At 52.3% G+C, this 20,374-nt stretch overlaps 1 protein-coding gene and 7 non-coding genes across 9 annotated transcripts; 4 read left to right on the forward strand and 4 right to left on the reverse strand.

Annotated features, from left to right (window-relative positions):
- The first annotated feature begins 109 nt into the window (after positions 1-109).
- Positions 110-183, forward strand: TRNAT-AGU. The gene has a single exon. It is a non-coding gene; the product is annotated as a tRNA-Thr (tRNA).
- Positions 184-647: 464 nt separating this feature from the next.
- TRNAS-CGA lies at positions 648-729 on the forward strand. Its single transcript has one exon. It is a non-coding gene; the product is annotated as a tRNA-Ser (tRNA).
- Positions 730-12,550: 11,821 nt separating this feature from the next.
- Positions 12,551-18,522, forward strand: HES7 (hes family bHLH transcription factor 7). Of its 2 annotated transcripts, XM_030800356.1 has the most exons (5): positions 12,551-13,992; positions 14,347-14,413; positions 16,377-16,472; positions 17,073-17,160; positions 17,481-18,522. In XM_030800356.1, exons 3-5 carry the CDS (start codon positions 16,377-16,379, stop codon positions 17,930-17,932), a joined length of 636 nt encoding a protein of 211 aa, XP_030656216.1. In that variant the 5' UTR covers positions 12,551-13,992; positions 14,347-14,413; the 3' UTR covers positions 17,933-18,522. The 2 variants fall into 2 exon arrangements, with proteins under 2 accessions (XP_030656216.1, XP_030656215.1); XM_030800355.1 differs by lacking the exons at positions 12,551-13,992; positions 14,347-14,413 and having other exon boundaries at positions 15,657-16,472.
- Positions 13,688-13,758, reverse strand: TRNAG-GCC. The gene has a single exon. It is a non-coding gene; the product is annotated as a tRNA-Gly (tRNA).
- On the reverse strand, positions 18,491-18,577 carry TRNAR-UCU. The gene is given in 2 exon segments: positions 18,491-18,526; positions 18,541-18,577. It is a non-coding gene; the product is annotated as a tRNA-Arg (tRNA).
- Positions 18,578-19,105: 528 nt separating this feature from the next.
- On the forward strand, positions 19,106-19,187 carry TRNAL-UAG. Its single transcript has one exon. It is a non-coding gene; the product is annotated as a tRNA-Leu (tRNA).
- A 455-nt stretch (positions 19,188-19,642) lies between these two features.
- Positions 19,643-19,714, reverse strand: TRNAQ-CUG. Its single transcript has one exon. It is a non-coding gene; the product is annotated as a tRNA-Gln (tRNA).
- Positions 19,715-20,237: 523 nt separating this feature from the next.
- Positions 20,238-20,310, reverse strand: TRNAK-UUU. The gene has a single exon. It is a non-coding gene; the product is annotated as a tRNA-Lys (tRNA).
- Positions 20,311-20,374: the final 64 nt, after the last annotated feature.

Raw genomic sequence — 20,374 nt, forward strand, 5'->3', positions numbered from 1 at the left:
GGTAGCTTAGGAAGGGATGAATCACTGAGGAACCACTGCAGTTTGCCGATTTTCACTTACTGTCACCCATTAAGAGTTGATTTACCTTGAGGCACGCCTCCTTCATGCCGGCGCCGTGGCTTAGCTGGTTAAAGCGCCTGTCTAGTAAACAGGAGATCCTGGGTTCGAATCCCAGCGGTGCCTAAGTTAGTGGGGAGTGATATATTATTGCTGCAAGTACACTTCTCCACTTTCAAAGGGCCTAAGAACCATTTCTTCGAGAATCTTCCTAAGATTCTTCTTACATGTCAATCCGTCTTTGGGCCTCCGTTCCCCTGCACTTTTAGTATGTATTGGAAACTACAGATTCTCACTTCGCTTTCATGAAGTAGCATGAAGTAGGCATCTCAGGGTCTGTCCTCAAGGGTATGGAAGACAGGGCTCGGATTTGGACCCGTTTTGTTTCCATCCTATGCTCGGGGAGGAGAGGGAGAATAGGAAAGCTGCCGCTCCAATGGGGCCGCTGACGGCTCCTAGAGGGAAGGCATGCTCTGCGCCACCTAGCCGAGCGCATGAGCGCAGGCGTCTCGAGGCAGCGGGGGTGGAGCCGGCCGGAGGCGGGAGTGTTGATAGGCAGCTATAGTTGCGCACGGCCGAGGCCGCATGCGGCTGTGATGGCCGAGTGGTTAAGGCGTTGGACTCGAAATCCAATGGGGTCTCCCCGCGCAGGTTCGAATCCTGCTCACAGCGTCAGTAGTTTTGGTATTAGGTATCTCGGTCTCGGGAGAAGGTAAAAGTAGTTTGTTTTCTAGTTCTTTCCTTGGAGAATCTCCCGCATTATTCTGAGAATCTCAGACTCGGCCGTCAGGGGCCAGCCCGCGAGCGCCCTCTTGCGACTCTCATATTCCTATCGACCTGCAAAAAACTTTTCACTGCCAATTTCAATTCCTAACGCCACCACACTCAGGTGGCTCCTTAGTGCTACTCAGCAATCGTTACTTTCCTCCAATTTATTCACTCTCATACTGCCCCATGCGACTGTTTCATTCCTACCCTCACCTCAAACTACGAATCCCTTCTTCATCGTCCCTCAGCTTTTTACTTCCTGATTCACTGAGAAAATAAAGCATTTCGGAGTTTCCCATCAACATTCACATCGCACCTACCTACCTACCTACCTAAATGAGTCAGTGACCACATACTCTTCTGTTCCCTTATTATTGTAGAAGAATGCTTCCACCTAAAGCCAATCCCTACTTTTACTAGATTTCCCATCCCCCCGGCCCACTCAAGGACACTGCTCTTTTTCCTATACCATCAAATTTTCCCTCTCAGCCGGGCGCAGTGGCTCACGCCTGTAATCTCAGCACTTTGGGAGGTTTGACGGGTGGATCACTTGAGGTCAGAAGTCCAAGACCAGTGAAACCCCCATCTCTATTAAAAATACAAAATTAGCCGGGCGTGGTGGCTGACGCACGCCTGTAATCCCAGCTACTCGGGAGGCTGAGGCAGGAAAAGCTCTTGAATCCGGGAGGCGAAGGTCGCTCCATTGCACTCCAGCCTGGGCAACAATAGCAAAACTCCATCTCAAAAAAAAAAAAAAAAAAAAAAAAATCCGTCTCTACTTGATTTTTCTCATCAGCCTACAGACACTAATTTCTCCCAATTTAGAAGCAAGACAACAAAAGCTATCTTGACCCCACACGCCCGTCCAGCTACCACTCAATTTCTCTACTCCCTTCTACAGCAAACAGAGCAAGTTATCGAATTCTATCTTCCCACTCTCCTTTGGACCCTTCCTAATCAGGTGTCCACCGCCCCCATCAAAGCTGCCCTTGTTAAGGTTGCCGAATGATCGATCATCACATTGCTAAATCTATTGACCATTACTTAGCGACAGGTGATACCGATACTCACTCTTCCATTAGAAACACTCTTCGCTTGCCTTCTAGGACACTACGCCCTTCTGATATTCCTTCTACTTCATCAGCAGCTTATTCTCAGACTTCTTTGCTGTTCCTCACCTTCTGGATCTCTAAATGTTGGGCTGTTCCCAAGGCTCAATTTTCCAACCTATTCTCTATCTGTACCCACTACCTTGGTCATTTCCAGTTTCGTGGCTTTAAATATCAGGTAATACATTAATACATCCCAGATTTTCATCTCCAGCTCCAGAACTCCTCCCTGAATTACAGATGCTTATATATTATTGCCCACATATCATCTACACTTGGAAAAACCTAATACAGATCACAAACTTAAAATGTGCAAACCAAGGCCAGGCGCGGTGGCTCGTGACTGTAATCCCAGCACTTTGGCAGGCCCAGGCGGGCGGATCACCTGAGGTTGGGAGTTCGAGACTAGCCTGACCAACATGGAGAAACCCCATCTCTACTAAAAACAGAAACTTAGCTGGGCGTGGTGGCCCATGCCTGTAATCCCAGCTACTAGGGAGGCTGAGGCAGGAAAATCGCTTGAACCCGGGAGGCGGAGGTTGCAGTGAGCCGAGAACGAGCCATTGCACTCCAGCCTAGGCAAAAAGAGTGAAACTCCGTCACAAGAAAAAAAAAAAAAGTGCAAACCAAACTCCTAGGCTTCTTCCCCAAACCTCTTTCACCTGTGGTCCTTTTGAGAGGTGACAGCATGCTGGCAGTCCTCACAGCCCTCGCTTGCTCTCGGCGCTTCCTCTGCCTGGGCTCCCACTTCGGGGGCGTTTGAGGAGCCCTTCAGCCCACCGCTGCACTGTGGGAGCCCCTTTCTGGGCTGGCCAAGGCCAGAGCCGGCTCCCTCAGCTTGCAGAGAGGTGTGGAGGGAGAGGCGCGAGCGGAAACCCGGGCTGCACGCGGCGCTCGCCGGCCAGCTGGAGTTCCGGGTGGGCGTGGCCTTGGCGGGCCCCGCACTCGGAGCAGCCAGCCGGCCCTGTCGGCCCCGGGCAATGAGGGGCTTAGCACCCGGGCCAGCGGCTGCGGAGGGTGTACTGGGTCCCCCAGCAATGCCAGCCCACCGGCACTGCGCTCGATTTCTCATTGGGCCTTAGCTGCCTTCCTGCAGGGCAGGGCTCAGGACCTGCAGCCCACCATGCCTGAGCCTCCCACCCCGTCCATGGGCTCCTGTGCGGCCCGAGCCTCCCTGACGAGCGCCACCCCCTGCTCCACGGCATCCAGTCCCATCAACCACCCAAGGGCTGACGAGTACAGGCGCACGGCACCGGGACTGGCAGGCAGCTCCACCTGCAGCCCCAGTGCAGGATCCACTGGGTGAAGCCAGCTGGGCTCCTGAGTTTGGTGGGGATGTGGAGAACCTTTATGTCTAGCTCAGAGATTGTAAATACACCAATCAGCACCCTGTGTCTAGCTCAGGGTTTGTGAATGCACCAATCGACACTCCGTATCTAGCTACTCTGGTGGGGACGTGGAGAACCTTCATGTCTAGCTCAGGGTTTGTGAATGCACCAATCGACACTCTGTATCTAGCTACTCTGGTGGGGACGTGGAGAACTTTTGTGTCTAGCTCAGGGATTGTAAACGCACCAATCAGCGCCCTGTCAAAACAGACCACTCGGCTCTACCAATCAGCAGGATGTGGGTGGGGCCAGATAAGAGGAAAAACGCAGGCTGCCGGAGCCAGCAGTGGCAAACCGATTCGGGTCCCTTTCCACACTGTGGAAGCTTTGTTCTTTCGCTCTTTGCAGTAAATCTTGCTACTGCTCAGGCTTTGGGTCCATACTGCTTTTATGAGCTGTAACACTCATCGTGAAGGTCTGCAGCTTCACTCCTGAAGCCAGCTAGATGATGAGCCCACCTGGAGGAACAAACAACTCCAGACGCGCTGCCTTAAGAGCTGTAACACTCACCGCGAAGGTCTGCAGTTTCACTCCTGAGCCAGCGAGACCATGAACCCACCAGAAGGAAGAAACTCCGAACACATCCGAACATCAGAAGGAACGAACAACTCCCGACGCGCCACCTTAAGACCTGTAACACTCACCGCGAGGGTCCGTGGCTTCATTCTTGAAGTCAGTGAGACCAAGAACCCACCAATTCCAGACACACTTTCATCTCAGTAAATGAGAATCCCATTCCTTCAGTTATTTAGACTAAAAACCTTAGCATCGTCCCTGATTGTTCTCTTTCTCTACCCTTCTACATCAAATGAGCAATTTCTATTTAAAATATGCTAGGGCCAGGTGTGGTGGCTCACACCTGTAATCTCAGCATTTTGGATGGCCACGGCAGGAGGATCCCTTGAGTCCAGGAGGCCGGGACCAGCCTGAGCAACATAACAGTATCCCAGTCTCCGAAAATTTAAAAAGAAAAAAAAAAAAAAAAGCTGAGCATGCTTGTTGGCCTAGATACTTGGGAGGCTGAAGAGGGAGTATCACTTGAGCCCAGGAGGTTGAGGCTGCAGTGAGCAGTGATTATACCACTGAACTCTAGCGTGGGTGATAGAATGAGACCCTGTCTCAAACAAAAAAAGAAAAAAGTAACATTTGACTATTTGCCATTACACCATGGTCCAAGCCACCCTCATCTTTCACCTAGATTATTGCAATACCCCCTAAGTTATTTTCTGGCTAGTTCCATGAGTGTCTTTTTTTTTTTTTTTTTTGAGACAGGGTCTTGCTCTGCCTCCAAGACTGGAGTGCAGTGGCATGATCTGGGCTCACTGCAGCCTCCTGAGTTCAAGCGATTCTCATGCCTCAGCCTCCCAAGTAGCTGGGACTACAGGCGTGCACCACCACGCCCAGCTAAATTTTGTATATTTAGTAGAGATGGGGGTTTTAGCATGTTGCCCAGGCTGGTCTCGAACTCCTGACCTCAAGTGATCCACCCCCCCGCCCCCCAGCCTCCCAAAGTGCTGGGATTACAGGCGTGGGCCACCATGCCTGGCCTCTACTTTTTTTTTTTTTTTTTTTTTGAGACGGAGTCTGGCTCTGTCACCCAGGCTAGAGTGCAGTGGCACGATCTCGGCTCACTGCACTGCTCCGCCTCCCGGGTTCAAGCGATTCTCCTGCCTCAGCCTCCCGAGTAGCTGGAACTACAGGCACGCACCACCATGCCCGGCTAATTTTTGTATTTTTAGTAGAGACGGGGTTTCACCATGTTGGCCAGGATGGTCTTGATCTCTTGACCTCTTGATCCGCCCACTTCGGCCTCCCAAAGTGCTGGGATTACAGGCATGAGCCACTGCTCCTGGCTGGCCTCTACTCTTAATATATTGGGTAGATTGATCCTTTTAAAACATAAATCAGGGACTGGGCGCAGTGGCTGACACCTGTAATCCCAGCACCTGGGAGGCCAAAGCGGGTGGATGATGAGGTCAGGAGTTTGAGACCAGCCTGGTCAATATGGTGAAACCCTATCTCTACTAAAAATACAAAAATTAGCCGGTCATGGTGGTGTGCACCTATAGTCCTAGCTACTTGGGAGGCTGAGGCAGAAGAATCGCTTGAACCTGGGAGGCGGAGGCTGCAGTGAGCCGAGATCGTGCCACCGCACTCCAGCCTGGGCGACAGAGTGAGACTCCGTCTCAAAACCAAACAAACAAACATAAATCGGATTCTGTCATTTCTCGTTCAAGTCTTCTAATGGAGCTATCAATATGAATTCATGGTTTTTATGTGTACAGATATAGAAATAAATATATACACATACACAACATATACGCATACACATATTTCCTAGCTCTGTCCACTGAGTGAGCCTAGAAACAATGATATCCCATACTAAATGCCCAGATCTTGGTTACTAAATGCCATTCTCTGCTAAAATGAACCAGGACTCCTTAGAGAAGAGGCTGATTCCAGGACTGGGGCTGAGGAATTACAAGATGATCTTGGAACATTTGTTGCACCAGAATGTAAAGAAATGCTCAAAGAATATTGGGTATGTATCAAAAAAGACACAGCAGCTAGGGTCTGCAGCCAAAGGGGCTCCCATTGGCTAAATCTGGGACAATTTGAGCATTGAAATAAAGATTGTGATGGATTCTAATAAATGAATAAAATAAAAACCCAAAATTAATACTGATATAAATAAATAAAGTGCAGTGGCTCACGCCTGTGCAAATCCTGCAGTTTTGGAGGATTGATTGAGCCCAGGAGTTCTAGACTAGCCTGGGCAACGTAGTGAGATTCCCATCTCTACAAAAAATAAAACAATTAGCCAGGCCTTTTGGTGTACACCTGTAGTCCTAGCTACTTGGGAGGTTGAGGAGGATCACTTGAGCCCAACAGTTCAAGGCTGCAGTGAGCTATGATGGCACCACTGCACTCCAGCCTAGGCAACAGAGTGAGTCCCTATCTCAAAAAATGAATGAATAAATAAATAACAATTCTTTGTACTATTCTTGCAAAATTTCTGAAAGTCTGAAAATGCCAGACATATTGTGACCTCAGGGCTTTTGTGCTAGCAGTTCACCCTGCCTGAAATGTTCTTCCCCAGTTATCCCATAACCTGCCCAGTCATCACTTAAATTTCGCCTTCTCAATGAATCCTTCGCTGATCGTCCCTGATGACATCTAAAATTACAATTCTCACTCTCCACTCCCCTTCTCTGATAGATTTTTTCTTTTCTTTTCTTTTCTTTTTTTTTTTTGAGATTAATCTAGTTGTGTCGCTCAGGCTGGAGTGCAGTGGTTGGATCTTGGCTCACTGCAACCTCCGCCTCCCGGGTTCCAGTGATTCTCCTCCCGAGTAGCTGGGACTACAGGCATGCACCACCACGCCCGGCTACTTTTTGTATTTTTAATAGAGATGGGGTTTCACTATGTTGGCCAGGCTGGTCTCGAACTCCTGCCCTCAGGTGATCCGCCCGCCTCGGCCTCCCAAAGTGCTGGGATTACAGGCGTGAGCCACTGCGCCCCACCCAAGCTTAATTTATTTCTATAGCACCATCTAACAAATGATATGCTTTGTATAATGTACATTGACTGTTTCCCCTAAAAGAATGTATGACTCATAAGGGCAGTGATCATTGTCTGTTTCTTTTGGGGCTATATCCCCAGGGCCTAGGACAGATGGAGGCCCACAGTATGCACCCTATAAATATGTGCCGAAGAATAAAGGAGGTTCAGGGATCTAGACCTTTTGTGTTTGTGGGGCTTTAAGTTCCTTAAGTGGTTTCACTGGCCTGTTTTCTCTGCCTGGGTCTGTGCTGCCCCTTCTCTTTTCTTTGATTTTGCCACCCAAGGCAAGCTGAGCGGGGCAAGACCTTAAGTTTGCCTTGTGGGCCTGGAGAGCGTCTATCCTGGTCTTTCCTTGGCCCAGGGTCCTGGTCCTCTTACTTCCCAACCCCCAATCCCCCAGGACCCAACCCTCCAGGAACTCCCTGGGCCCAGGGGCTCCCAGGAAACCAGCCTTCCTTTTGAAGAACTGAAGAGGGAGGAGCTAAGTCTTGGAAACCAGGATTGGGGAGCCTTCACAATGGGGGAGGGGAGGCTGGGACGCTCTACTGGCTATTCCGTTCCTTCCCCACCCCCTGCGTTCCTTAAGCCCAGCGCGTGTGGGACACGAGCTCCCCTCCCCCAAGCCCCAGTGTGGCCCACTGTTGAAAGGGCAGCCAGGAAGAGGCTGGAGGCTCAGACGTCCACACACACGCCATTAGGCCACGGTGTAAATGGACACAGCCACAAACTGTGTCAGGCCCACGCTGACACAGAGGAGTGCAACCACACGGAGACCCCCACTGACACTCTGTGACACAGACACGCTGGGGATAGGAGTGGGAGAACATCTTCATAGGCCACATCTGCACTAGACCAACGAGCTCCAGAAAATTACCCAGCCCTAGGTCCGGGAGTCTGAAGCTTAAATAATTTAGAAGGAGGAGGTGGGGAGGGAAACAACTGTTTAAGTGTTTAAGGAAAAATATGGCCAGGTGTTGTGGCACAGGCCTAGAATCCTAGCGCTTTGGGAAGCCAAGGCCAGAGGATCGCTTGAGGCCAGGAGTTTGAGACCACTCTGGGCAACATATTGAGACCCTCATCTGAAAAAAGAAAAAAAAAAGGGACAATGTACAAAATTAGGTACAAAAAGTAATATTTAGAATGAAATGAGAGATTGCAACAACTTACAAATTTTAAAAGGTCACAAATGGCCAGGCGTGGTGGCTCATGCCTGTAATCCCAGCACTTTGGGAGGCTGAGGCGGGCGGACCATGAGGTCAGGAGTTCGAGACCAGCCTGACCAACATGGTGAAACTCCATCTCTACTACAAATACAAAATTAGCTGGGCGTGGTGGCGGGCGCCTATAATCCCAGCTACTCAGGAGGCTGAGGCAGGAGAATTGCTTGAACCCAGGAGGCAGAGGTTGCAGTGAACCAAGATGGCGCATTGCTCTCCAGCCTGGGCGACAGAGCAAGACTCCGTCTCAAAAATAAATAAATAAGTAGGCCGGGCGCGGTGGCTCACGCCTGTAATCCCAGCACTTTGGGAGGCTAAGGCGGGCGGATCACGAGGTCAGGAGATCGAGACCATCCTGGCTAACATGGTGAAACCCCGTCTCTACTAAAAATACAAAAAATCAGCCGGGCGTGGTGGCGGGCGCCTGTAGTCCCAGCTACTCGGGAGGCTGAGGCAGGAGAATGGCGTGAACCCGGCAGGCGGAGCTTGCAGTGAGCCGAGATCACGCCACTGCACTCCAGCCTGGGCGACAGAGCAAGACTCTGTCTCAAAAATAAATAAATAAATAAATAAATAAATAAATAAGTAAGTAAAAATAAAAGGCGACAAATGCCACACTGTCCAGAAAAATAACTTAACAGTTTTAATTTTTTTCTTTGAGCCAAGGTCTCACTCCTGTTGCCCAGGCTGGAGTGCAGTGGCACAATTACAGCTCACTGCAGCCTCGACTTCCCCAGCTCGGGTGATTCTCTCACATCAGCCTTCCAAGTAGCTGAAACAGGAGCAGGCCACCATACCTGGCTATTTTTTTTTTTTTTTTTTGTATTTTTAGCAGAGATGGGTTTCACCATGTTGCCCAGGCTGGTCTCAAACTCCTGGACTCAAGCAATCCACCTGCCTTGACCTCCCAAAGTGATGGGATTCAGACGTGAGCCACTGTGCCAAGCCAGCTATTTGTAGTAGTTACTGCCCACACACCTCTATAACACTTTCCATAGACTAGCTGCTAACTCTGCATTTCAAATCTTGTTTCTCCTCTACCACCCATGACTGATAATGTCAAGAGCCATCAGACATTCATATCACATGTGTCCTCTGGCCCTGCACACTTCCACCATGAAGACTAGTGACTGGGCAAAGGAAATAGGAGTATCCCTGGAAGCCATTCCTACCCTAGATGAGAAGGCTAACTTAACTCTATATTGGCTGAGAACCGTGGCTCATGCCTGTAATCCTAGCACTTTAGGAGGCCAAGATGGGAGGATCACTTGAGAACAGTCTGGGCAACATAGTGAGACTCCAGTCTCTACAAAAAATAAAAATTAAAACAAAAATATCTGGGTGTGGTGGTGCATACCTGTTGTTCCAGCTACTCCAGAGGCTGATGTGGGGGGATTCCTTGAGCCCTGGAGGTTGAGGCTGCAGTCTCACCACTGCACTTCAGCCTGGGGGACAGACAGATCAAGACACCCTGTCTCAGAAACAAAGCAAAACAAACAAACAAAAACACCAAAACCCCAAAACAAAAAAAAACTATATATGGAAGTGACTACAAATCATCTAAATATATCCCACAAATCCAACTCACCTCCACAACTAGATCCCCCAAAATGCTCACAGCCAGCCACTCTAACACTGGGGATGAGTGGTGATGTGATGGACGGGCAGCAGGAGCAGCCAGAGTAGAGACTGGCCTTTATCAGTTGCAGTTAAATGCCGAAGGTATGCACAATTTTTTTTTGAGACAGAGTCTTGCTCTTGTTGCCCAGGCTGGAGTGCAGTGGCATGATCTCGGATCACCGCAACCTGCGCTTCCCAGGTTCAAGCAATTCTCTTGCCTCAGCCTCCCGAGAAGCTGAGATTACAGGCATCACCACCATGCCCGGCTAATGTTTTTTTTTTTTTTGAAATCTGCCCACCTCGGCCTCCCAAAGTGCTGGGATTACAGGTGTGAGCCACTGCACCCGGCCTCACTTATTATTTTTAATTGACAAATAATTATATATATTTATGGGGTAAAATGTGATGTTTCCATATAAGAATACATTGTAGAATGATTAAATCAAGCTAATTAACACATCCATCACCTCATCTACTTATTTTTTTGTGGTGAGAACATTTAAAGTAGACTTTTAATAATTTCATAATATACAATACGTTATTACTAACCATGCTGTACAATAGATAACAAAATCTCCTTCTTCATACACCCTCTCTTCTGGATTTCCAGAACACCCCACTCCCCCTGGTTTTCCTGTTGCCTCTCTGACCACTCTGGTCTCCGTTGCCAATTCTTCCTCCTCAACAAATCTCTAAGTGTTGGGGTGCCCCAGAGGTCCATGTTCAGCCTTTTCTTTTCTTCTTCTTCTTTGTTTCTTTCCTTCCTTCCTTCCTTCCTTCCTTCCTTCCTTCCTTCCTTTCTTTCTTTCTTGTTTGTTTTGAGACAGATTCTCATGCTCAGGCTGGAGTGCAGTGGCCTAATCTTGGCTCACTGTAACCTCGGCCTCCCGGGCTCAAACGATTCTCCTGCCTCAGCCTCCTGGGTAGCTGGGACTACAGGCGTGCGTCACTATGCCCGGCTAATTTTTCTATTTTTTGTGGAGACTGGGTTTTGTCATGTTGGAGAGGCTGGCCTCGAACTCCTGACCTTAGGTGATCCACCCGCCTCAGCCTCCCAAAGTGCTAAGATTACAGGCATGAGCCACCACACCCGGCCCATGTTCAGCCTTTTCCCGCCACACTTTCTCTCTAGGTGCTCCAGTCTTATAGCATTAAAAGACATCTACCTCCCAATCACTCCAGCATATTTACCCTCCAGCTCTGATCCCCAAACTTGTATATCGCTAACCTATGTGCGACCTCCACTCAGATGTCTTTTTTTTGAGACGGAGTCTTCCTCTGTCGCCCAGGCTGGAGTGCAATGGTGCAGTCTAGGCTCACTGCAACCTCTGCCTCCCGGGTTCAAGAGATTCTCCTGCCTCAGCCTCAGGAGTAGCTGAGACCACAGGCTCATGCCACCATACCCGGCTAGTTTTTGTGTTTTTAGTAGAGACGGGGTTTCACCATGTTGGCCAGGTTGATCTCAAACCCCTGACCTCGTGATCCACCCGCCTTGGCCTCCCAAAGTGCTGGGATTATAGACGTGAGCCACTACGCCTGGCCAGGATGTCTTAACTAATATGCCTAAAATATAATTCTTGATTTCTCTTCCTAAACCTCTCCCTGACCCCACAGGTTTTCCTATCTCAGTTAAAAGCCACCACCACCATCTACCCAGTTACAGTCATGCGCTGCATAACAATGTTTTGGTCAATGATGGACTGCATATATATATGTGTATATATATATATATGTTTATATTATTATATGTGTATATATATATATATGATTATAATGGGGATTGACGGACGCAATGGCTCACGCCTGTAATCCCAGCACTTTGGGAGGCCGAGGCGGGCAGATCACTTGAGGTCAGGAGTTCGATACCAGCCTGGCCACCATGGTGAAACCCTGTTTCTACTAAAAATACAAAAATTAGCCAGACGTGGTGGCTAATGCCTGTAATCCCAGCTATTCGAGAGGTTGAGGCAGGAGAATCGCTTGAACCTGGGAGGCAGAGGTTGCAGTGAGCCGAGATCCCACCATTGCACTCCATCCTGGGCAAGATTATAATGGGGCTATAATTTCCCATGTTGGCAGGCTGGTCTCAAACTCCTGACCTCAGGTGATCCACCTGCCTCGGCCTCCCAAAGTGCGGGGATTACAGGCGTGAGCCACCGCGCCTGGCCCCAAAGTGATCTTTTAAAACCTAAGTCAGAGAATATAACTTTCCTGATGAAAATCCTCCACTGGCTTCCAATTGCCGTTATAATCCAAACTCTTTCAGTACTCTCCAAGATCCTGCGGGATGGGCTACGCCTGACTCTCCAATCTGATCTCTGCCACTCTGCAAATTCTCCATCCCGGGTTCGCTGGACCTTTCTCCAGCTCCCACCAGCAAATAGCTCTCCTGCCTCAGAGCCCGTACTTGCAGTTACTTTTGCCTGGACTCAAGGCTGCTGACTACGCTGGCATCAAATATCACCTCTTCATAGAGGCTGTCTCTGACCACACAGAGTAAAGCAGCCCTTCACTTTCAAGTCATCGCCATGACCTTTTTGTTGTTATTGTTGTTTTCTTCCCACAGCCTTACAACCATCTAAAGCTATCTTATGTTATTTTTTGCTTTCGTAGTTATTGTCTTTCCCACTGTAATATAAGCTTCGGGAAGTCCCAGACCCAATGTACTCCTTATAGTACTCGGCACACAGGAGGCACCCCATAAATATGGGCTGACCGAATAAATCCAGCAGCTGCGCACACAGGCATATAGATAGATGCACGTTTTTTTGTTGTTGTTGTTTTGTTTTTTAACAGTTTCCTTCTGGAGGCCACGGTTAGCGCTAAGAAGAGAGCATTGGCAGTCACAGATACAATCCGAGGACGAGACAGAGACCCGACCCCGGCGCAAATAAAATAGGCTGAAAGAAACGGGAGAGACAGCTCCAGGGTGAGTTCCAGAGAGACAGACCCAGATAGACTAAGGCCGAGACCGAGATTCACTCAGCGAACCTGAGCCCCGAGCCCGCAGGCCCCGGCAGCGATCGCGGACAGAGCCAGGAGGTGGAAAGCGGAGGGAGGAGGAGCGCGCCGGAAGGGAGCGGACCGCGGGGCGCCCCGCCGCCCCGCCCAGCCTCCCCGCCCCGCCCCGCTCACAAGTGGTCGCCGCAGGTGGCTGTGCGCCCCCCCGCCCGCCCTCGGGCCCGACGCGTGCGGGATCAAAGCGGCCGGGAAGGGGCGGGGAGGGTAGGTGGCAGGAACCTGGAGGTGTTAGCGAGCTTCCCAGGGGATGGCAGGAGCGTGGGAGCGCAGAGTCCCGGGAGCCGACAGAGACTCGGAGAGACGACGAGATACCAGAGACCCGAGACAGCCAGAGGCGGAGATGCAGACGCCAAGACGCGGAGAGACGCGGAATCAGATGCGGAGGGTCGAGACCACCGACACCCAGAGAGACCCAGGGCAGAAGTCGCTGAAGATCTGGAAAAAACGTGAGAGATACAGAGATGGAGAAGCTAAGAGGCACTCAGAGACCCGGAAAGGAGGCGAGACAAAAAAAGGCATAGACCCATAGGCTTAAGAAAAGGAAGCGTGCTTCAGAGAGAACGGAAAATAACAGAGGAAGAGAGGTGGAAAGAACAAGGGATTTAGAGTGGGGGGCGGGGAGACCTGGCCCCTCCCCCGCGGGGTGCCGAGAGGACCCCCGGGGCAGGGATCCGAGCACGGTGTAGTTTCTCAGGGTCACGCCTGCGGAGGTGCGGGCCGGGGGCGGAGGGAGGGGGGTGTGGAGGCTGCAGGGCCCCCAGGCTGGGAGGAGGGGAGTGTGAGGGCGTGCAGAATTGGAGTTTAGGCCTGGGGCTGCAAACTCTGCTATAGTCAAAAGGCTAAGATTAATATTTGGTAGAAATATTTAAGTGAAGATGTTTCTTAGAAATGCTACCAAATATATTATTCTCTTTTTGAAGGGAAGAAAAGAAAACCATACTTGTGCATTGGCCGGGAATCGAACCCGGGCCTCCCGCGTGGCAGGCGAGAATTCTACCACTGAACCACCAATGCGCGGCTTACAGGTTTTACCGGGATCCTATCTGAGATTGTAAGAGGTTGCGGCGGAGTGGGACAGGCAACGGCGTAGGCCAGGGAAGTGGTCCCGAATGGTTGACGTGGGTGGAGCGCCAAGTCATCCTTCCTCTGGTCCGGATCCGGCCACCGGGCCATAAAGCCGCCCCATATGGCCAGGGGCGGCCCCACACCCGGGTGCGAACAGCCGGGGGCCCCCAGCCTCGCGTGCAGGTGAGAAAAATTCAGCCCGAGCCCAGGTTCCCAAGGAGGGGGGCGGCGAGGGCTGTTGGGGACACACATTTGCGTTTCCATTTGGCTGAAGGACAGAGAGGTGGGATGTGCTGGGGGCCCTGATCCCAAATGGGAGCCCCCTCCTCAAGGTCTGTGCCTCTCCCGGCTCGGGCTATGGCAAGAAAGGCTCCGTGACAAAGCCAAGGTGCGGAGGGCCGTTGGGAGGGCTTGAAGGAAACCCCACTGGTCTCTGACTTCACAGCTTTCTTCCGTCTCGGTCTGCAACCCCGTCTTTCCGTGTCTTTATCCCTGGCAACCTGGCTGTCCCGTTCAGTTTCTGATTTATCTTCCCAGGCACTTTGTCCTGAAGCCCCCGAGTGGTCAGGCATCGTTCTGCGGAGGGTCATGCTCTTAGTTTGAGGTGGGTGTTGATCCCTTTTTTGTATCCCTTGCTTTCCCCTTGGTAAAACTGCCTGCTCCCTGCTACCCTACAGTCACCAGGGGCCTCCAGAAGCAAGCAATGCGGGCACACTTGCGTGAGGTGTCCTATCAGCCGCACTCCTGAATCTCCTATGACTAGTTTTGAATCAAATACTTGTACTGTAAGTGGAAAGACCTCTCCACTCCTACCTATGTTTCAAAGACTTGCTCCCTCTGCCTTGAAGTTCCTCCTCAGTCCAGCCATCCTCAAGGAGACCTTTTCCCGGAGCACCTACTTCACTGGGCTTCTGTAATAGCTACTTGGTGTCACATGGTCTTTTCCATTAGATCCTGCAGGGATAAGCTGGGTCTCTCCTGCGTATCTCACTATGACTCGCCCGAGCCTAGACCAGTGCCCTGTCCGCATAGTGGGCGCGCAGATGTTCGGGGACTTGAATGTAACTGGCTTAGATAGAAGAGAGCGCCTCTCCAACCTCCCGGCAGAGCTTCGGTTGAGTCGGACAGATTCACCCAGCACAGTCGGGTTGCTCCCTGTCTCGACTAGGAAGCGAACTTCGGAGATGATGTATAAAATTCAGCCTGGGGGCTGAGAGGTACTAACTTCTATTTCAGGGTTAGTGAGGGTACAGTAAGCCTCCGAGAAAGCTGCAATTCTGGAGGAACTCTGAATTTCATCCCCAAGCGAGCTCTGCCCCTAATAGCCTCCTGCCTTCAGCTGGGTCCCGCCTCCTTATACAGCCTTATGGTCCGTAAACCAGCCAGTGTCCCCATTCACCCCTCACTTCCCACACTCCCAGGCCAGTTTCTCTCCTCCCCTCCCCCCTTCACTTCTCCTCTTTCCGGGAGCCTCGTGCCGGGTCCTAGAGGGGCAGAATCCGGGTGCCGAAGGGGGCGGGGTCGGGTCCTATCCCTCCTACCCTGGGGCCGCGGAATATAAGGTTCCAGGCGAGCAGGGACCCGGTCCACACAGGGTCTGGAGGAGCAATGGTCACCCGGGATCGAGCTGAGAATAGGGACGGCCCCAAGGTGAGAGGCGGGAGGGGAGGGAGCAGAGGTCCCTGGTTTGGCCAGGGGACTGGGCCCCTGACGCCGTCGGTCTGGAGAGAGGCTGGGGACTCAGGGGTGGAGGGGAGCGGTGCTCCAGAACTCCAGGAGCCAGGAGCTGGAGAGGAAGCTGCAAAATATGAAGAAGGGGACAGGGGTCAGAGCCAGACCTGAGTGGGCGGCGGAAACATAGGACTAGGGGCCTCGGTAATGGGTGTCGGCACCTTGTGGCCTGGGGAGGGGGCCGGTGTTCGAGTAAAATAAGCAAGTAGAGGGCAGAGCCAAGGGAGGAGGGTGGGGACGAAAAGAGAAGAGGATAGGCACTTGCTCCACTCTGGCTGTGAGCCGGGCGGGGCTGGCCCAAGGCGGTCTTGTAGAGAAGGTCCCGGGGCGCGTTGGTTCCAGAGGTCCCAGACTGGTGGAAGATTTTAGGAGAACCGTGGAGAAGGTGAAGGCCTGGAGGGTTTTGAGGGAGAGGAGGCGGCGCGGTGGCGCTAGGTATCTCCCTTTCTATACTCAGGGCCGCCAGCTCTGAGCCCGGCACCGTGCGGCGCACGTGCCTGCGCGCAGAGAGTCCCCAAAGTTCTCCACTGAGACAAAGAGAAACTGCACGAGACGGAGACGTAGAGAGAAAAGAGGAGGAGAGACACAGAGAGGGGAGGAGGGAGGACGAGACTGAGAGAGGAGAATGCGAAGATCCAGGGAGGCGAGCTACAGAAACTGATCTAGGGGCATTGGGAGGGGGAGCGGAGAGGGATCGAATGGGGCCGGCCCTAGGCAATCTGGGGTCTTGGGGCCGGGGTGGAAGCCGGGCTCTCCCAGCGGCGGGATCCGATGCCGGCGCGGCCGCACTGAGTCTCGGTCCGGTCGGCCCGCTCTCCTTTTCCCGCTGGTCGCAGATGCTGAAGCCGCTTGTGGAGAAGCGGCGCCGGGACCGCATCAACCGCAGCCTGGAAGAGCTGAGGCTGCTGCTGCTGGAGCGGACCCGGGACCAGGTCAGTCCCTCCGCTAGCCCCGGGTCCCCAAGCTTCCCGTTTCCGCGTCCCAGGGCTTCCCACTGGGGTGGGGACACAAGCTTGGTTGGCAACCCTGGCCCCAAGGCATCCTCACCCGAGTCCCGCCTTTGGAATTCCATCCCAGACCCCCACTCGCTCTCAGAACTCGATCTTCTTCGTCACCCCTCGGGTCTGTAAGTTTCACGCCTGGTTCTGTAAATTTCGCTCCCGGGGTCGGTCAGTTTCACCCTTTGGGTCTCTAAGTGTCCGCTTCCCCCTCCCCCACAGCCAGCTTCCGATCAGCCAGCTTCTCTTCTGTCGGGTGGTTAATTTCATTCCCTGGGTTGCGGTTTCAAATCTCCTCCTCACGCGTTCGGCATTGGTTCCAACCCCTCGGACTGGACAGTTTCGTCTCAGGGTGGGCCAGGACTTTCCTTGGTCATCTCCACTCCGCATTTGGTCGCGCGTTCTGTGCGCAGTGCGCAAATGCGATCGGGGGCACTCCCAGCTCCCGCATCCGCCCCTCCCTTTTTCCCCCTGCCACTTTCCCCCTTTCTCCCCACCCCTTTCTGTCTCTGCGCCCTCCCCTTCCGTCTGTAGAACCTCCGGAACCCGAAGCTGGAGAAAGCGGAGATACTGGAGTTCGCCGTGGGCTACTTGAGGGAGCGAAGCCGGGTGGAGCCCCCGGGTACAGCGCGGGGGTGGGGCAGCGGAGGGAGGGAGGGGGGACGCCAGGAGGCTCCAGCCGGGGCAGAGCGGGCGGACCCTGCGGTGGATGGTGGGCTTGGGGAGTGGCCGGTTTTGCTCCGAGGCGAGGTTAATAACACCCGCGCGTGTCTGTCTCTGTGTCTCCCTCATTTTCTCCCTCTCTCCGTCCATCTGGCTTCCTGTCTCTGTGCGCCTGTCCGGCCTTGGTGTCTCTGCGCCCCGCCCCTTCCCTCACCCCTGCTGGGCCCCTGTCCTGCCCACCTGTGCTCCCGCCGGCCGCACCCGCCGCCGCGGCTCCAGGGGTTCCCCGGTCCCCAGTCCAGGACGCCGAGGCGCTCGCCAGCTGCTACTTGTCCGGTTTCCGCGAGTGCCTGCTTCGCTTGGCGGCCTTCGCGCACGACGCCAGCCCGGCCGCCCGCGCCCAGCTCTTCTCCGCGCTGCACGGCTACCTGCGCCCCAAACCGCCCCGGCCCAAGCCGGTAGATCCGAGGCCTCCAGCGCCGCGCCCATCCCTGGACCCCGCCGCACCGGCCCTTGGCCCCGCGCTGCACCAGCGCCCCCCAATGCACCAGGGCCCCCCTAGCCCGCGCTGTGCATGGTCCCCATCCCTCTGCTCCCCGCGCGCCGGGGATTCTGGCGCGCCGGCGCCCCTCACCGGACTGCTGCCGCCGCCACCGCCGCCTCACAGACAGGACGGGGCGCCCAAGGCCCCGCCGCCCCCGCCGCCCGCTTTCTGGAGCCCTTGGCCCTGAGCCTTGGGGGGTGGTGGGGGCGGGGTCTAGAGGTGGGGTAGAGACTCCAGCCCGAGGGCAGCAGAGGGACCCGGGCGTCCGGGCGAGCAGGCGTTGGGGAGGGCGGCGGGGCGCGCGGGCTCAGCGCGTGGTAAGATGTGGTCTATATTAGAGTATCTATATAAATATATATTTCCCTGGTTCCTGTCCCTTTTCCCTGCCCCAACTTCTCCCTTGCGTCTAGGATTGTACTCTCTCTGCCCCTCAGCCCAGCCCCAGTCCCTTCCCGAGTCCCTAGTGCATGGAATAAAGTGGTTATTAAATCCCCGTGTGTCCCCGAGCCAGGGGCCTGCCTTTATCTCGACGTCCACGCCCACTTTCCCTTCCCTTCTGTCTCCCACCCTCAGTCCTGCTCTCCATGGCCCAAGCCCCGGGGCAGACAGGTAAGTAAAGAAGAGAGCAGAGCGGGAACTGAGATCGAAATTGAAACCAGGTGGAAAGAGAGAGAGATAGGGTAGGGGGAGAAGGGATGGGGGCCTTAAGAAAAAAACGGATAAAAAGGAAACATTGAAATAAAATCGACTCTGGTGGGATTCGAACCCACAACCTTTGAATTGCTCTTTCGTCGCTAGAAGTCCAATGCGCTATCCATTGCGCCACAGAGCCACATGGCAGGCGGCGGCGTCTTGTAGCTTACGGGTACTAGAGTGGGAACGGGGCAGGGTTGGGGAATGGGGCTAAGGGACTTGGGCGGGACATGCCAGGAGCGCGCGGTTTGGATCTCAGAGGCCAAGCCAGGTAGAGGTAGCGGGCGCAAAGCATGTTAGCCAGGTGAGAGAGAGAGCGAACATAGGTCGAAAAAACAGGGAGGGAGAGCAACCGAAAATGGGTGAGCGAGCGAGTCTAGAGCTCCGGCTGCCCGCTTGGGCGGTGTTTCCGCCTCAGGCGCTCCCCACTCCCAGATATAGTCCCACCCAAATAAACTAGTTTTGTTGTAAATTTCTGTGTGTTTTTGTCTCTTCTCGTTTATCTGTTTTGCCATCTGCTGCTATGCGGTCCAGAGTCTCGATGGTTCTTCATTTCCAGTCTAAAAGGTGTGGAAAAGGAGATGGATGAATTTGGCACTCTAAGCTTTGCCCCATTCCTTACTTCTAGTCTCTTAGGAGGACAACGGGGCGGCTAGGTTTCCGCGCAGGTAGCGTGGCCGAGCGGTCTAAGGCGCTGGATTTAGGCTCCAGTCTCTTCGGAGGCGTGGGTTCGAATCCCACCGCTGCCAGGCCGGAGTTTTTCTCGCGGATTAAGCACCTGATACAATTCCGTTAGACTACACCTATTTACATGCAGACAGTAATTTTACGAATTCCCCTAGTAATGGTTTCACCATCACCTTCCATGTTTGGTCTTCCAGACAGATCAGAGGCCTGCATCCATCCCTCAAGCCAAGACCTGATGGTAACAGCTGAAGCAAAATTTCGTTTCTTCCCAACATCTCTACTTTAACATGTTTTCAAATGTTAGCTCAACTTCCAACATATTTAAATAATTTATTGTATGTTCTCTTAACACTGTGTTATAGGACTCAATTACCCGGTAGGAAAAGCACAAATAATTGGTAGTGTCCTAGTTTACGTCTTTTTTTTTTTTTTTGTCGGATTATCTTGGGTCATAGGAGTATCCCCTCTGTGAAAATCAATTAATAGTATTTAACATCCTGATATTGAAAAATATCTAAGGTTCCACCGAGATTTGAACTCGGATCGCTGGATTCAGAGTCCAGAGTGCTAACCATTACACCATGGAACCTCCTTCTCTTTTTTTGTCAAGATTATGTACATTACTGTACATTCTATTTTGCGTGTCTTCCACACCCGTCACTTAAAACGAAAACAAAACAAAATCTGTTGTTGGGTATGGTAGACACCGTTATCGAGCACTTGAAATATACGAATTCAGATGTATTGCCAGCTTCTAAATACACACCTTCTTTTGAAGGCTTTGTACCAACAAAAAGACTTAAAATTTCATTAATATTTTAAAAATGTTAATTATATGTTAAAATAAGATTTTGGTATATTAGGGTAAGTAAAATAGATCCGTCAAATTAATTTCGGTTGCTTCTTTTTATTCTTTGTAATGTGGCTACCAGAAAATTTAAATTTGATAATACGGCTCGCGTATGTACTGTTTTTAAAGTATGTTTATTATCCTCCACCGTCATTTGCGGTATTTTGTGGAAACCAACTTTTTGTCCCACTTAGCTTTCAAGGTTAGTGAGTATTTTTGTTACCATTTTATGCGAAGTGCGGTACCGAAAGCAAAAACAAGCCGCCCGAACAGGGACTTGAACCCTGGACCCTCAGATTAAAAGTCTGATGCTCTACCGACTGAGCTATCCGGGCCCTTTAGTAGCTTTTCACTCTTTGCTTATAAGAGAGTTCTCTATAGGAAAATCCAGGCTTGTAG

This window comes from Nomascus leucogenys, chromosome 19 (assembly GCF_006542625.1).
Source record: "Nomascus leucogenys isolate Asia chromosome 19, Asia_NLE_v1, whole genome shotgun sequence".
Lineage (NCBI taxonomy): Eukaryota > Metazoa > Chordata > Mammalia > Primates > Hylobatidae > Nomascus > Nomascus leucogenys.

Bases quoted from the DNA above. Each gene is read 5' to 3' on its own strand.
- HES7 (XM_030800355.1), top strand. From the start codon at position 16,239: ATGGGGCCGGCCCTAGGCAATCTGGGGTCTTGGGGCCGGGGTGGAAGC. The intron at 16,473-17,072 runs GTCAGTCCCTCC...TTCCGTCTGTAG, and splicing joins TGGAGCGGACCCGGGACCAG to AACCTCCGGAACCCGAAGCT. The intron at 17,161-17,480 runs GTACAGCGCGGG...CCGCGGCTCCAG, and splicing joins AAGCCGGGTGGAGCCCCCGG to GGGTTCCCCGGTCCCCAGTC.